Source organism: Cryptotermes secundus, unplaced genomic scaffold (assembly GCF_002891405.2).
Source record: "Cryptotermes secundus unplaced genomic scaffold, Csec_1.0 scaffold239, whole genome shotgun sequence".
NCBI classification, from domain to species: Eukaryota; Metazoa; Arthropoda; class Insecta; order Blattodea; family Kalotermitidae; genus Cryptotermes; species Cryptotermes secundus.
The window spans coordinates 900,516-917,812 of record NW_019734314.1 but is presented as its reverse complement, the minus strand read 5'-3'; the positions used below and the strand labels follow the sequence as shown (position 1 = coordinate 917,812).

General features: G+C 35.5%; 1 protein-coding gene across 4 annotated transcripts in view; it reads left to right on the top strand.

Annotated features, from left to right (window-relative positions):
• LOC111868528 overlaps positions 1-12,824 on the top strand; it is a 15,012-nt gene extending 2,188 nt beyond the window's left edge. Inside the window, exons 1-5 of one of the 4 annotated variants that reach the window (XM_023859235.1) lie at positions 1-79; positions 7,613-9,434; positions 9,899-11,382; positions 12,425-12,482; positions 12,567-12,824. In XM_023859235.1, the coding sequence (XP_023715003.1) occupies positions 7,803-9,434; positions 9,899-11,382; positions 12,425-12,482; positions 12,567-12,683 (3,291 nt within the window). In that variant the 5' untranslated portion in view covers positions 1-79; positions 7,613-7,802 and the 3' untranslated portion in view covers positions 12,684-12,824. The remainder of the gene's footprint in view (positions 80-7,612; positions 9,435-9,898; positions 11,383-12,424; positions 12,483-12,566) is intronic. The other 3 variants (XM_023859239.1, XM_023859236.2, XM_023859238.2) reach the window with 3 other exon arrangements.
• Positions 12,825-17,297: the final 4,473 nt, after the last annotated feature.

The following is a 17,297-nucleotide window of genomic DNA, read 5'->3' as shown; positions in this document are numbered from 1 at the left end:
CGTCAGAGACGATCAGGAGGGAATGGAGCTGGAAGTAGGGATGTAAATCTGCTTGGTTTTGTTGACATATGATGTTATGGTAGTGGCGTGACCTTCAGTGTTATTTATGTTAATAATGTGAAGTATTGGTATAGTTTTTGTTGTACTGAAAAGCTGTAGAGAATATGTTTTCGTAAGGTGCTAGGTTTTAAGGTTAAGTCTTCTCGTTTAATAAAGCGTGAAAGTTCAGTAGGTGGAGGAACTAGGGTAGAAAGATCCCCCACCCTCAAGCGTTAGAAGTTCGAACAGACGTGACACCAAACCGGCAAACCAAAATATGCATTTTTATATGGTGAGGGTTAGGAGAAACATGAATTAGGTATAGGCCTTTTTTGTGCATAGAGAATCATATCAGTGGTTAAGAGGGTAGAGCATGTTAGTGATAGTATCGAACCCGGGCCGCCGCAGTTGGAAGCCAGCGACTAACCATTTGAGCTATGGCGCGGCCCTAGATTAGTATGTAAGTGTAGACTTAGTGTTTTATGGCGTCTTTTATATATTTTTGTAAATGGAACTTTTTATGAACATAATTGATAATAATGAGTAGTTGCACAGGAATATTGGGGCACACAAGAACATATACATATAAGTATTTTTACTTTTCTGTTGTTCATTCTAGAGGCCTGCAGTAGTGTAGTTGATTGAGGCACTATGTTATAAGCTGGAAGTTGCACAGGAATATTGGGGCACACAAGAACATATACATATAAGTATTTTTACTTTTCTGTTGTTCATTCTAGAGGCCTGCAGTAGTGTAGTTGATTGAGGCACTATGTTATAAGCTGGAAGTTGCACAGGAATATTGGGGCACACAAGAACATATACATATAAGTATTTTTACTTTTCTGTTGTTCATTCTAGAGGCCTGCAGCAGTGTAGTTGATTGAGGCACTATGTTATAAGCTGGAAGGTCGCGGGTTCGGTTTCTGATGAGTTAATTGGATTTTTCAGTTGACCCAATCCTTCCAACCGCACTATGGCCCAGGGTCTACTCAGCCTCTAACAGAATTGAGTAGCATGAATCCTCATGGGAGGTAAACGGAGGCTGGCACGTAAGGCTAACAACCTCACCGCCATCTATGAGCCTATTGTCTAGAAAATGTGGGAGCATTGACGTCTCACAACCCTATGGGCCACCACTGCCTGTTATACCTTTACTTTTACTGTTCATTTTTGTATGCAATGAAAAACTGAGTGGTAATCATGTATTTGCCCATTTTTACAATGCTGTGTCTGTTTTCTTGATAGAATGGCAGACTACAGTATTTTGACTTTGTTGTGAAATTTCTTCCTTCCATTGTAGGTTCAGTTATGCTACTTATAAGCCCAGAGTTAACTTGTAATATTCATGTTGTGGAAGTTAATCAGAATTGTTGATCAGCTCCATTGTGGACTCCAACCAACATCAATCCATTATATTATCTGGGCAATAAATACACGTCTACTTTTAAATCTATCAAATGGCATTATGTCTCAACTGCTGAGATCAGAAAGATAATCAAATCTTTGAAGACCAAGTCTTCACATGGTTATGATGAAATTTCCACTAGAATTTTAAAAGCAAGTATGCCATATATAACTTCGCCACTAACTTACATTTATAACCAATCCCTTGCCCAGGGAACGTTTTGAGACAGAATGAAATTTGCTGTGGTTAAGCCAGTTTTCAAAAGCGGTAATAAATATGAACCAGCCAACTATAGGCCTATTTAATTATTGTCAGCCTTTTCTAAGGTTTTTGAAAGGGTTATATATAATAAATTGTATGAACATATAGACAGTAATCATATATTGGACAATAATCAGTATGGTTTTAGACCTAATTCATNGGCCCAGCAGTATAACACACGCAGTCACAGGAGCAAGACACAACACAAAGCACAATACACACACGAAAGTAGGAAGAATACTCCGATAGAAGAAGATAGGTGTGACTCCGTATTGAGATACGACATAAGGATGACAAATCCTGAACAGTTTTAATATTTTTAATATTTAAAATTTATCAATATATATGATGAATATATATTTTACTATAAAGACAACAGGGCATGCAGTTAAGTAGTTTGACATACATCGAAAAGCACCTGAAGATGGCACTTTTGTGCTGAAACATGTAGCGCAAGAGAGAAGAGTAAGGTGAATGAATGTATGCACTGTGGGACGGATAGAATAAATAATAGAGGAAATACTAAAAGCAATGAATAATAGACAGTTTGTTGGAGGAATATTTTGCACTTACACAAAGCCTTTGATTGTGTCAATCATGATATACTTATCAAAAAATTAGAGTTTTATGGAATAACTGGCAACTTTGGTGCCTTAATTAAATCTTACCTGAATGGAAGAAATCAGAGGGAAACCCTTGGCCCTGACAGTTCTATTAATAGCTCATCTAGTTGGGCAGAAGTAAAATTTGGTGTACCCGAAGGTTCAATTCTTGGCCCACTTATTTTCCTCTTGTATATAAATTATATAACTAAGGTTTCAATTGAGGAACAAACATATTCTTATATGCAGACGATACAAGTATAATAGTGACTAATCCGGAGTACGCTGACTACACATCAACCATGACCAGAATATTTTGCAATATTAATACATGGTTCAGAACCAATCTGTTAAAATTTATTTATTTATTTCATATCATATCCATGGATCATTGTACATGATATAGGACAAGTCAATACTTTACAATACAATAAGTAATAATAATAATAATACAATATATAACACAATGATTTAATAGTATACAAAGATAATAAAATTATGATTCGAATGATATATATCCTGGGTGGTTATGGTTATGGAGAGTTTGATGGAATGAAGATTGGCAGGGGAAACCGAAGTACTCGGAGAAAACCTGCCCCAGTGCCACTTTGTCCATCACAAATCCCACTGGACCAGACCGCCTCGGTGGGAAGCCAGCGACTAACCGCTTAAGCTGTGGCACGGCCTTAGAGATAATATTGTCTGGTATGTTGCTTCACTGTAGTTTATGGTCCTGGTCTCTGTAGTGCTGGTGAAGCTTCTTGAAGTCTGCATATCTCCAGAGTAGCCTGTTCCGGTAAATCTCCACTGTGTTAGCTTGGTTGCTGGAAAAGGGAAAAGAAAACTGCGCAGTAGCGATTCCAAAACCAATTATTCTCCAAAACCAATTATTCATTACTTACTTCATTACTTATGTGCTTATAATTGATTAGAGCTAGTGCTTGCCCCACACAAGAGAAACTCATCCACTTTGTAGAAGCAATGATTAAGTAGGTAAGTTTTCAAAGCACTTCTGAACTTGAATAGTACTGGTATCTCTTTAATATGTAGTGGTAAATGATTTAGCAGTCGAATTCCTACGTTGTTAAAGTTGTTCTTGTATAGACTTGTATTACATGGGACGATGTGTAAGTCGTCTTTTTTCCTTGTATTGTATGAGTGTAATCCTGAGTTGGTTGCGAAATCATTTAAATTGGATTTTATGTATATTAAAATTTCGTATATATACAAAGATGGTAAAGGTAATATATGTAATGATTTGAAAATTTGTTTACAACTAGTTGTTTTTGGGACCTGGGTCATAGCTCTTATAGCTCTCTTTTGTAATTTAAATATCAATTTTGCTTTTACTGAGTTACCCCAAAATATCAGTCCATATGATAGCAAAGATTGGAAATAAGCAAAATATAACGTGCGGACAGTCTCTAATCCAGTCACTCTTCTGACTACTCTTAGGCCAAAACATATTTTACATAAATTGTTTGCTAACTTTTGCGTATGTATAGTCCATCTCAGATGCTTATCTAGCCAGACTCCCAGAAATTTTGAGTGATCTGTGTAATTGATGACAGTGTCATAAATCTTTATTGAAGGGCATTCGAGTTGTAGTTTTTGAGGATGATGAAAGGCTATTGCTATTGTTTTTTCTTTGTTAATAGTTAATTGATTCCACTCAAACCACTCTGTGAGTTTGTTTATTGTTTCATTTGTTTTCCTTTGAATTTCGTTGGCGCTATTTCCTGTTATAAAAATGCTAGTATCATCAGCAAAGAACGTTGGTTTCCCATGCTCTATGACAGCCTCTAGGTCATTTATGTATAATAGAAACAACACTGGTCCCAGAACAGAACCTTGTGGGACGCCATGGCTAATGGGTCTCTTTCGGGATAGGTAATTACTGATTCGATTAGTTTGTTTACATCTGTATGTAATTTCTACTTCTTGCTCCCTGTTTTTTAAATATGTTTGGAACCACCTTAGTGTAACCCCTCGTATTCCCATTCTTGCCATTTTTCTTAGTAATATGTCATGGTCTACTAGGTCAAACGCTTTTGATAAATCTAAAAATAACCCTATACTTGCTTCTTTTTCATCTAGTGCTTTGTAGACCATCTTTGTAAATTCCGTGATTGCTGTATGTGTTGATTTCCCTTTACAGAATCCGTGTTGTTTGTTGTTAATTATGCTATACTTATTTATGAATGATAGAAGTCTCCTGTGCATAATTTTTTCAATTATTTTAGAAAAAACAGAAATTAATGATACTGGCCTGTAGTTATCAACAGTAGCAGTACAACCTTTTTTATACAAAGGTTTCACTTTTGCTATTTTTAGTTGGTCAGGGAAGTAACCAGATGAAAATGACAGATTTATTATGTATGTTAGAGCATTTGCTAGTTGAGAATGACATTTTTTAATAATGAACTCTGGAATATCGTCTATGCCCGTTGACTTTTTATTACCCAGTGTTTTAATTATGTCTACCACCTCCTTTTCAGTGGTTGGGATTAAGAACATGCTATTGCTGTTGTATTTTATTGTATTTATCCTGTCTACATTATTTTGTGCTATCGGATTGTTACTCCGGATATGCTGGGCAATGTTAGTGTAGTAATCATTAAAAACATTGGCTATTTCTTTGGGATCCTGTATAGCTGTTCCAGTCACTTCTATTTCAATGTTCTTTGGAACTTTTTGCTGATTGCCTAATTCTTCTTTGATTAAATCCCACATGGCTTTTGATTTATTCCCAGATGATCGTATTCGCATGTTGTTGTGTAACTTTTTAGCCTCGCTGATAACTTTGTTGTATATTTTTTTGTACTGGCTATAGTATTTTTTAAGTTCTTCAGATGTGTTTCCTTCCTTCATTAGGCTATGAAGAGTCCTAAGTCTATTTCCTGATACCCGTATGCCTAAGGTAATCCATTTATTTTCTTGCTGCTTAATTTTTACCCATTTTTTAGGCATAGCTATATTGTGACAGTACTGAAAGATGCCTAAAAATTCATTGTATGCAACATTCGCCTCATTTTGCTTAAAAACAAGCTCCCAAGTCTCTTTTCCTAGTAAATAATTTAGATATTGTACGTTTTCCTCACTGTAAAGTCTAGCTAATTTGAACTCCTTAGTTATTCTACCTTGTCCTTTTTTATTCTTATAGTGCATATATACTTGTAGTATTTGGGCATTATGATCAGAGAGCCCTGTTTCTGCCACTTTATAGTTGTATTCCCATAAGCCCCTGTTTAGTATTATTTGGTCTATGGCTGTTTGGCTTGTAGGTCCTATTCTTGTTGGGACATCAACTATTGCTTGTAAGCCATATGAGTCCAGCATTGTCTGCAATTGTGGATTTACACTTTTTTTTATAAAATCTACATTGAGATCTCCTACAATAATAATATTCTTCCCTTTGTTGGTTAGACTGTTAAGTATTTTGTCCAGATTTTTTATAAATATGTTGATGTTACTGTTAGGAGTTCTATATATACAGATTATGATAGTATTAAATTGTATAAGTTCAATTATGCTGGCCTCAAAGTGCTCTTCTTGATTTAAGCTTTCAAATAGGTTACAAGGTTTTGCATCTAGGTTTGTTTTGACATAAATGCATGAACCTCCATGCAATTTATTTTTCCTACAAAATTTTGAAATCAAGGAGTAGTTTTCAAAGTTATAATAACCTATTTCTCTTTCATCTAACCAATGTTCAGTGATACAAAGTATATCTGATTCTAGCATTTTGTTTGTTAATAGCACTTCTATATTTAGTTTCTTGTTTCTTAGACTTTGAACATTTTGATGTATTATTTGTATGTTTGCACTCATTTTGTTAGTATTCTTGAGAGTACCAGTACTATTCTTATTATTATGCTTATAATATGCTTATAATATAATAATATGCTTATTATTATGCTTATGCTATTATGCTTAAATATTCATAAAACCCACACTCACCACTTCACTTTAATGAACTATGAGGATCATAATATGCATAATAATATTGATCAAAATTTACCGACTAACTTAGAGTGTATCAAATTTTTAGGCCTAAATATTGATAATAGGCTGTGTTGGAAGAATCATATTGATTACCTTGTTACTAAATTGAATTATTCTTGCTTTATTATGAGAACAGTTAAGCCTATGATATCATTAAGTAGCTTAAGAATGATTTATCTTGCTTATATACATTCTGTGATGACATATGAAATTATCTTTGGGGGCAATTCTTCATACATGACAAAACTTTTTATGATCCAAAAGAAAGTTATAAGGATTATGATGGGATTAAAGAAAAGAGATTCATGTAGAGACTCTTTCAAGGAAATGAAAATTCTGCCTTTGTATTCTCAGTACATATATTCCTTAATGCAACACACTATAAATAACATACATTTGTTTACAAGAAATATGGAGGTTCATAATATTGGTACCAGACAGAATGTTAACCTATTTCCACCGAGTACTTCTCTTACTAAAGTTCAAAAGGGTGCATATTATTCAGGTTTAAAAATCTACAATCATCTGCCTAAAGAGCTGAAACAATTATCTAATAACCAGAAATCCTTTGAATGTTCCCTAAAAAGATTTTTACATGCTAACTCTTTTTATGCATCAAATGAGTATTTTAATTACAAATGTACATAAATTTGAACGTTTTAACGCTGTATTTTAATATAGTTGGTATGGGAGATGTGAGGGGTTGTATTGTGGTTACTTGTGACTTATGTCTGTTAATCAGGATATTATCTTTTTGTCTCGTATTGTTGTATGTGTTAGATAGTTAAAGTCGGTGATCTTTGTTGTGTGGCTTGTGTGACTTTGTGTATGTGTTTGGTGACTATTTCCACATCCTGGGTCTGTTTCCTGTATGGATGTTTATGGAAAGTGGAGGATGTGTATGTATGTATATGACAAGTCCTGTATCAATGTATTTTGATATATGGGAAAATGAAATAAAGAAAGCATTTAATTCAGTTAATTTGGGTAATTTGAGTGAAATTGTATTAATTTTAAGTTTTTATAGTAATGCTCTTTTTAAATTATGTTTAGTAATTATAATTGTAATAAGTTTTTTTTTATTCTATTGTCTATGTTAGTTGACTAGTGTGTGTGATTGTGGTTGTCTGACTTATGTAATTTATTATATGTATATGTCTATTATCAAAGGGACTATTTCTACATCCTGGGTTTTTTGCCTGTATGGATATATGGAAAATAAAGGAAAGGAATGAATCTTAACAGTGGATAACTACATGTATTCAGGTTAGCTACAATTTATGTTATGTTGTTACAGGTAATTTTCGGGAACATGATTCATGCAAGTAACATAGGCCAAATATGTTCTGTCATCACGCTGTGAATTGCAAGATGTGATTCAACAGTATACATGTCGCTCCTTAGGAGACGAATATCTGGATGATGTTACAGCAGATCTTTTAAGCCTAACTCTGTGTGACTAAAATTCTGGCAGTATAAATATTGATATGAAAAATCCAAGTCTTCAGAACAGTCCAAAATCAAACTTTGATAGTAGTTCTGTGCCTACAGGGAAGGATACTCAATCAGATTCTCTTCTAGTCATTTTTAATTCCCATTCAGAGGAGAATTCAGTCTTTTCAAGTATTGAAACACTGACACACTGCAGTGATGTAGGACTTAGCAAAATGTGTGATATTTCTAGTCAGAAAGTTACGAGAGATTCTGAAACATTATATAACAGAATTGAAGAATTAAATTTGACCTCACTGGAAGAAACAACTTTGCAACACAGTACTAATACACGAAACATTCATGGATTTACACAGCCACATACTAATCAAGACAAAAATAAATCCTTTGCCAAATGTAAACACTCATTGTCATTGCATGATGTTTCAGCACTTCCAGACTTCCCACTGAAATGCAAATCCCGTAATTTTTCTTCAGATACAATTCAGACCCAGTCTGTCATAACCATATCATCAGGTCTGAAATCAAAAGACTCAGGCTTGCCTAGATCAGTGAGCTGTTTGAGCTTGAGCAGTGATAGAAAGAGCTATGAACATATCCAAAGTAAAGTCAAGGAATACATTAGACAAATCAAGGAAGCAGATGAAAGGAATAAATCTCTCAAGTTAGGTGACGTTTCTGACAAAAGTATACATGCAGATGATGTGAATTATGTCAGTGAAAAAGCGTCTGTAGCATCAGAGGAAACATTGACAGCAGTAATAAAAGACCTTCACTATGAACTCCAAGACAAGGAAATACTTCTTTCAAAATTGCAAGATAATTATGATAAATTGTTAATTAAATATGCAGAAGCTGAAAACAGAATTGATCAATTGAGATTCAAGGTAATTGATCCTTCATTAGAATTTGCTGGCCGAAGGGAAGAACAGTATCATCCAGAGAGTTCAGTATTGAACCGTGCAAAGAAGTATACTTTTTCATATAATGGAGAATCAGATATGAAGGTAGATGCTAAATCACTGGCCTCAGACATAAAAGATTCACATTTGAGCAAAATCAGTGCTTATAATGACAAAATAATATCAAATGAAAATCAGTGCTCATCAGCAGCTCTCTTCAGTGAACGGGTTACAAGGCAGAATGTACCTCTGAATCCTCTTGTTAAACTTTATAGCAGCTCAGTAAGATTAGGTAAAAGAGTGAAGCCTCTTCCACGAAACTCTCAAGCAAAAACTTCTGAAGAATCGTTTAAATCAAAATTGTCTGTCTTAAGTAGGATGTCAAAAGGAAGAGACCACTGTAGGTTGCGGTGCAAGGGCCGAGGAGGCCTACCCCTCATACATTCAAGATCAAAGTCAGAAGGGATGCATGGAAGTTCAGTGACACAGTCATGTGAGCAGTTAGGCAATGCAATGTGTTCCTACCAGAAGAATGTGTGTTGTCAGTGTATGGGAAATGATGGTACAGCCCAAGGAGCTAAATGTGATCCTGATGAACTGTGTGAAGATGTGGGTGAATTTGGCCTTTCACAATCCAGACAACATAGAGAAATTCCAATGGAATCTGAAATAGAGATTTCTAGTTATTGTAAAGAGCCATTGCTGTGTAAAAGGTCATTGGAACAAAGTGGCTCAGACTACCTACAAAATACTTCTTTTGAAAAGGTAAGGGTATTATTTTTCTGTGACCTTTATTAGTCTGTATTGCATAAGGTCCAGCTGACTCACTGTTGCATTCATTTGGTACTAATATTATTGCTCCACCCCCATTTAAGGTGTGACTGCCAGTCCCTTAGTGCCAGGAGGTTTAACCCTTTGCATGCCACATACCAAGTAGATCAGTTTGGGATGCATGAGTAAGGAGAACTCGATATTGATCCAGGTTAACAGATTTGGAATATGGTCAAATACTCATACTGATGGGGTTCTGTGCACTGATGCATTGCCTCAGATTGGGTGCCAAATAGAGTTTTTGGTTCATAGGAACATTCTCAGTGAATATGTTACTGCAGAAGGAGAGAGATTAATAGAATTCCCGGATTTCTAAAAAAACAGCTGCCTTGTATAGTACTACATTATGCTGTACCAGTATATGTATGGTATGTTTAAACTTGAAAATTTATTTGTAGGTTTCAAGATGGCAAGAATCCTTACCACCAGTTGAATTAATTGAGCCGAACTGTTATGAAAGCTTTGATTGCCATAGCAATGGAAGTAAAACAGCCAGTCACAATTTCATAAAGAAATTTGTCTCTCCTGGTGGTCGGGACAGTGGTTGTCCGCATTCTGAATTGTGCAGTTCTTCAGTTCAGCCAAATCCAGTCAATTTTTCTGCATCACAAGCAACAAAATGTCAGACTGTTCTTGAAGCCAAAGACATGTCTTTGCAAACTGAACGAGAAAGAGTTGCTCAGCATACAGACCACAGTGTTGCATTCCAGTCATTACCCTATAATATAACTATTTCAGATGATGGAAGAATGTTAGATAATTGTGATGATTTGCATTTGCTGGTCAGTGTTTCAGACAGTATGAATCAAAATGAATGTTCACGAAACACAGTGGTACCAAAATTTCTTAATATTGATTCATGTGAATGCTGGGATCTAGAAGTGAAGCCGTCAGGTGACATTACAAACTCCAGTGCTTCACTACCTCCATGTGATCAGAAACGAAAGAATATATTTCCAGATTTCCATGTACCACCATTAAAACTTGGTAGTTTGGTAGATGGTGATGACAGTGATGCAAATAGTGTTCATAGTACAAACAGTAGTGGCATGACTCTTGTTTCAGAAAGTAAAGAAACATCAAAAGCTGACATACATTATTCTAGCTATGAAGAAAGTTTGAATTGCAGTTGTCAGGGAACAAGCGAAGGCATTACATATCCACCCAGCACGTACATGACTTCTGATTCTCAAGCATTTAAAACGCTGAACAAAGGGAAGGTTTCCAATAGTAAAATATGTGTGTCTTTATCCAGTGCATCTGATACAGATTTTCAGGAAGGGAATTGTAACCTTGGGAAAGAGGCAGAAAGAAAGCAACATAATAATGTACATCCTGTAAAGAATTGTGTTTCTGAAAGAAGAATGAATGATACCACAGTTCAGAATGATTCCTTGGAAGGTTCAATTGCGACTTCTACAACATACAGAAGTATACAACCATACAAAACAGTCGGAGAAATAAAACATGCCTCATCACAACAGTACTGTGGAAGTAACCCTACCCGTCTTGATCAAACAGTTGACCACAATATTTTGAATTACATTCCTGTTCACATGGAAGGGCATGAGTCCTCGGCTAATCATGCTCTTGGAGTAATGGAGTCAGACATGTCAAGAAGAAAATTATTGGGCTCTGCTTTAAGATACCTTTTGTTAGCATTCTTCAGTACTGAAAAGTGTCTTGATAATGGCTGCATATGTCACAGATCATCATCAAAGCCAGTGACACCAAGAAATCACGTTCGTCATGTAGGTACTCATGTAAATTTGACTTCAACATTGAGTGACCCTGTTTGTGGAGCAAAGAGAATTCTTGCCAGTGATGGAGTTGTAAACAGTGTTATGGAAGCTGCAAGCAGCAAGGGTTCAGATTCCATCAGGTATATATAACAAATGTGCATTTATTCTCCACAATGGACATTGGTGTCTGTTGCAACGTTTGTCACAGGTGTCCGCTCTTACACTCCCCTGTATGGTAGCAGTCCCCTGCCCCACATTCAACAGCTGGGCATATCTCTTATATTTGTGTCCACGATGGCCCATTGATTTCTGGGATCTGTTTCATATTTCAGCAAATATGGCTGAGTATTAGAAGAAAGCCTATTACATAATTATTGGTAGTACAGACTTGATCTGAATACCAACACAGTGTGAATATTGAGTGAAGGCTTTAATAATTTAGTCTTCCTCCTTTGTTGAAATGTATATTTACCATTTTGCAGTTAAGTTACGAGAAAATTATTTCAGTCAGGCCCATTTATTCCACGTTACATGATATGAATACAGGTAATCACAAGTAAGTTTTAAGACCGATACCGCTGTGAGGTTTTCACGGTGGTGACTGAAGGGATGTGGCGCCATGTAGATCTTGTGTGAACCGACATTCCTCCAAAACGTTGGTTCACACAAGAACTACACAGTGCCACATCGTAGAAGACGCCATTCTTCACCACTGTATTTTATCTCAGAAAACAAGTGTTACTTTACTCATATTTCAAAACTACGTCTGTACTATTAATGAACCGTGTTGTTGTAGACCAAACTATAGTGCAGGTGGTCAACAAAGTCTTTACAACAAACGTTTACTTTGTGAACGTTATTTTTTTTCCCAGTATTCGTTCCATCTTTTCATAACAGAACGTGGCATATGTTTCAAATGCAGACAAGTCTCATTTGTATATATGAGAAGTTCTGGTAAGAAATGATAAATCTCAGTTCTTAATGAACAGACTTCCAGCCCCATAAATCGTGTGCTATTAATGTTTTTGTTATGGCAGGTGACATTTGAATTTTGTACTCTTGGGGAATTGGCTAGTTATATGTTACATTTATATAAAAATTTATGTAATATGAATATATATTGTTTTGCCAGTTTTTTCATTCTGAACAATGCTTTCACATTCTTTATATGTTCCTTCACAGTGGCAGGATGAATGATGCGAGTTCTGTGGTAGTTTCTGAGGACCAGTCTGTGGAAAAGGTAGGTTACTCAGTTAACATAAGATATTTATTGAAACCTTGCATTGAAGTGATTATCAGATTATGCTACGACTTGTCATTGCAGGCGGAATGTAATCTGTTGAAATGTCTTCATGAAATGGACCTCTGTGCTCAGCAGCTGAAGGCAAGATCAGAAACAATATTAAATATTTTGGCTGTGCAACTAAAACCTGGTTCCTGAATAATTGTGCAAGTTGAGGCATTTGTGGACGGTAGTACGTGTTTTATTTATATTTGTTTAGATTTGTTATTAAAACATATGGAATATAATTTCTTAAGTGTACATAAAGATATGCAAAATAAAGTGTTTCTTAAAATTTTAGGGGATATATTTGCATATGCTGATTGAAATGCTCCAAAATCAGATATTAGAAAAATAAGTTATTTTTGTGTTTTTCCTCCCCCCCCTCTTAAGTTAGTCAGATATTTAAGCCAGAAGGGTTACTGAAGGATAGCCATTGTATTTAAGCCCTGTGATTTCTGGAAACTGTTCTATTGGGGCTAGCTGAAGATGTTCCTCCAGCTGTGAGGTAGATGTGGCTTCAGCATGATGGAGCTCCAGTGCAGTATGGGGAAGATATGCAGCAGTGGTTGAACATGGCATACCCAGGAAGGTGGATTGCATGTAGAGGGCTAATTGCATGGCTTCTTTGGTCACTGGGTCTGAGCATTTTTCTGTGGAGGTACCTAGAGGAGTATGTTTATGTAAGGACTATTGAAGATCTCTTGACATGCTTTCAAGTAGTCATAACAGTGGTTGATGCCAACATGTTAAGGCATGTTCAACAGAATGATGTGTGGTGCACTGTCATCTGCCATGAAATGAACCAGGACCATATGGAACACCTAGTGTAACTCATGGTTTGACAGTTATGTGTATTTTGAAAACCAAATCTCACAGGACATATGTGTAATACTTGATGACATTTATTAAACATGGAGCTTGTATATAAATTTAAATGACAATCATATGTAACGAATATTAATTTAAAGGTTGATAATTATGAAACATGAGTACCTGCAGTCACAAAATTCTCACAACCTGAATGTTTCGAAGTTGGTCAAAAAGGTGTTAAAATGAGAGTTCATATCAAATTAAACTTCAATGTATTGAAATGAGATAGATTTTAGGAATAAAACACTGGTAGGCTAGGGAGTAAATTGCTGGATACCCATCTCTTAAATTTGAGACTGGTTCCACTTAGTGGGAATTTTTTTCCCCACTGTAACATAGATAAAAGTCAGTTTGTTCTGAATACACGTATGAGGAATACCAGCCTCAATAACTTTGTGAACCTTTGTCATGTGAATTACCATTTGGCCTCATAGTGAGAATTCACATATCCCTTTTCACTAGCATTTTAATTTTTATCCCATGTTATCCTTTACTATAAACATGATGGGATGCAAATGTGTCTTTAAAAATGTTTATTCAATCCACATAAAAGTTTGTACAAAAAATAAATTTATTGGGTTTCTCAACCCATATGGGACAATATGTGAAATATAACTTTTGAGTAATAAGGCTTCATATATCCTCGGGGTTTAAATGAACAGCCAGTGCAGCACCACTAACACAACAGTCAAGAGTACACGTTAATTCATAATTCATTCTCATTGAGAAAAACTTCCCACTGTTAAAAGAAAAATCAGTGAAAGTCATGAAACAATTATAAAACTATGAAGAAAGTCGTCTTCTGGGTTTAGGCGCTGTGTATTCTTCGTTTTGGCCGACGTTTCGGAGGAACGTATTGCCTCCATCTTCAGAGCAGGTGAATGGCTTTGAATGCAGAGAGCAGTAGCTCTCTACTACAACTACAGCTACTGCTCTCTGCATTCAAAGCCATTCACCTGCTCTGAAGATGGAGGCGATACGTTCCTCTGAAACGTTGGCCAAAACGAAGAATACACGGCGCCTAAACCCAGAAGACGACTTTCTTCATAGTCATCACCGTGAAACCTCAAAACTTACATAATTAGAAAACTAGTTCCCAACAGGTAATCTTATAATAAATACTGAAAAGACTATAAAGCAATAGTATTTCAGTGAAGAGGATCTAGTTTAACTCATGGACCCATTCTGTATCTAAGAAAGAAATAAATAACTTACTCATCAAATTTAAAATATTTATGTATTTATATCACAGATAACGTAAGCTGTGCCACTCATATTTTTGCCATAAATTAAGCAAAGCTCTTTATTTTATTAAATCCATATGAGACTCGGTAAGTTTACCAGTTTTAAGAAGTGTGTATTTTATTAAATTTGAATCTGTACTGAAATCTGATCAAGCGAAACAGCAATTTCATGTGCTAAGCATCTTAATGATTTTCGAGGACTGATCTGTAGTCATGCCTCAATATCCCGAACCTTTTCTTTTGTCAGCACAATCATCATAAATTCCTTCTTTATGTCACTGAACATGTGGACCGCCACTTTTTCACACACTTGGATATACACGACTTTGTGGGAACTTGCGAGTCAGGATATTTACGACGAAACTGTGAGTTACATTTTCTGTCAGTTTTTTCCTTGCAAAAGTTTCGAAAAACACACTGTTTAATAGTGAACTTTATTTCAGTATAAATGTCGACCGCCTATCGGCACCTCTATCAGAGACTATTATTGCGACTTAACAGCAGTGACAAGATCAGACCACCAGACGGAGCACATTTATCAGTGCTAATGACCCATTGTGTCCACTCTATGCTGCTGCCAGGATTCCTCTGTCATTGAACGCCCTGTATTATTATGGAGCTCAAATCAAGAAATATGAGTTGGGCAGTGCATGTAGCACTCATGTGAGGGATGAGGAGTGCATATGGAGTTATGGCAGTAAATCCCAATGGGAATAGTCCAGCTGGAAAATCTAGGCGTACGCGGGACGATAATCTTAACATTGGTCTCTGAAGAAATGGAATGTGGATTGGATTTGTCTGGCTTATTACAGGGTTTGGTGTCAGAATCTGAAACTCTGAGTTGTGGGGAATTACTTGAGAAGTTGGGCGACTGCTATCTTCTAATGATTGTGCTGCATGGAATTGTGGGAACTGCCCACATTCAAGCATATATGACAACACAAGTATCATTGCTTAGCAACAACTGTTTAATTGCCATTGTTAAGCAAGATACTTGTGTTGTCATATTTGCTTGAATGTGGGCAGTTCCCACAGTTCCATGCAGCACAATCATTAGAAGATAGCAGTCGCCCAACTTCTCAAGCAATTCCCCACAACTCAGAGTTTCAGATTCTGACACCAAACCCTGTAATAAGCCAGACAAATCCAATCCACATTCCATTTCTTCAGAGACCAATGTTAAGATTNATATGGAACAAGTCAAAATAATACCTACTGGTACAAGTAATTTTATCTTAAACTAATATAGCTTAATTCTACATTATTCTCTATTTACATTGAGGTATTCGTCTACAGAGTAGAAGGAATGAGCATGCAGATATTTCTTTAGCTCTGATTTAAAATGTATAGTATCATTACTCAAGTTTTTGATACTTTATGGGAGACTGTTGTACACTTTTATGCCAGAAAAGTAGACTCCTTTTTGATGTAGTGATAAGTTTGTTGAAGGTAGATGGAAGTTATATTTTTGTGTAGTATTCATGTTATGGATATTGGAATTTAATTCAAATTGTTGTACACAACAAATAAGAGAAGCGATAGTATATATTGTGATTGAAGAGGTAGAATTTTTAATTTCTTAAATAAATCTCTACATGAATCTCTACTTCTACGTCCTGTAATGATTCTAATTATATTCTTTTTTATCTTAAAACTTTTTACAATATGTGAAGCGTTCCCCCAGAATATTAATCCATAGTTCATAATAGAATGAAAGTAGGCATGGTAAACCATCTTCAGTGTTTCCTGTGGCATAAAGGGCTCAATCGATCTCATTGCATAGCAAGCGGCACTTAATTTAGGTACAGTTTGTTCTATATGTATTTTCCAAGACAGTGTACTGTCTACATGTATTCCAAGGAATTGTGTATCAGGTGCTTTACAGATTAATTTGTTGGCATAACTGATGACCAGATCAATTTGGTGGCTGTTTTTAGTTAAGAATGGTATGTAATGGGTTTTATCAAAATTTAGTGAGAGTTTATTGGCTTTGAACCATCTATTTAAAGCTTCAAATACAAAATTTATATCATTTTTAAAGTCTTCAATTTTAGAGTTCTTGAATATTATACTAGTGTCATCTGCAAAAAGAATTGGTTTAGATTTATTATTGATGGGTTTTGATAGATCATTTATGTAGAGAAGAAAAAGCAAGTGGCCCAAAACTGATCCATGTGGAACACGATGTTTTATGATTCCCCAGTTTGAAAATTCATTAGAACTGGAATTTTTACTTTTTATCTCCACTCTTTGGTACCTATTTTTGAGGTATGATTTGATCCATTCATTAGCTTTGCCAGTTATTCCATAGAAATTTAATTTTCATAGTAAGATAATATGATTTACACAATCAAAAGCTTTTGCTAAATCACAGAAAATCCCTCCCACTATTAATCTGTTATTGAGAGCATTTAAAATATCGTTGGTTAGTTCATAGGTTACTTTTTCTGTGGTTTTGTCTTTCCTAAATCCAAACTGTTCTTTGACTAATATGTTGTTAGAATTTAAGTGTTCCAAGTAATCTGTTATATATAACTTTTTCAAAGACTTTTGAGAATGAAGTCAGTATAGATATTGGTCTGTAGTTAGAAATGCATTTTCTCTCACATTTTTTAAAAAGTGGTTTCACTACAGCATATTTTAAGCGTTGTGGAAA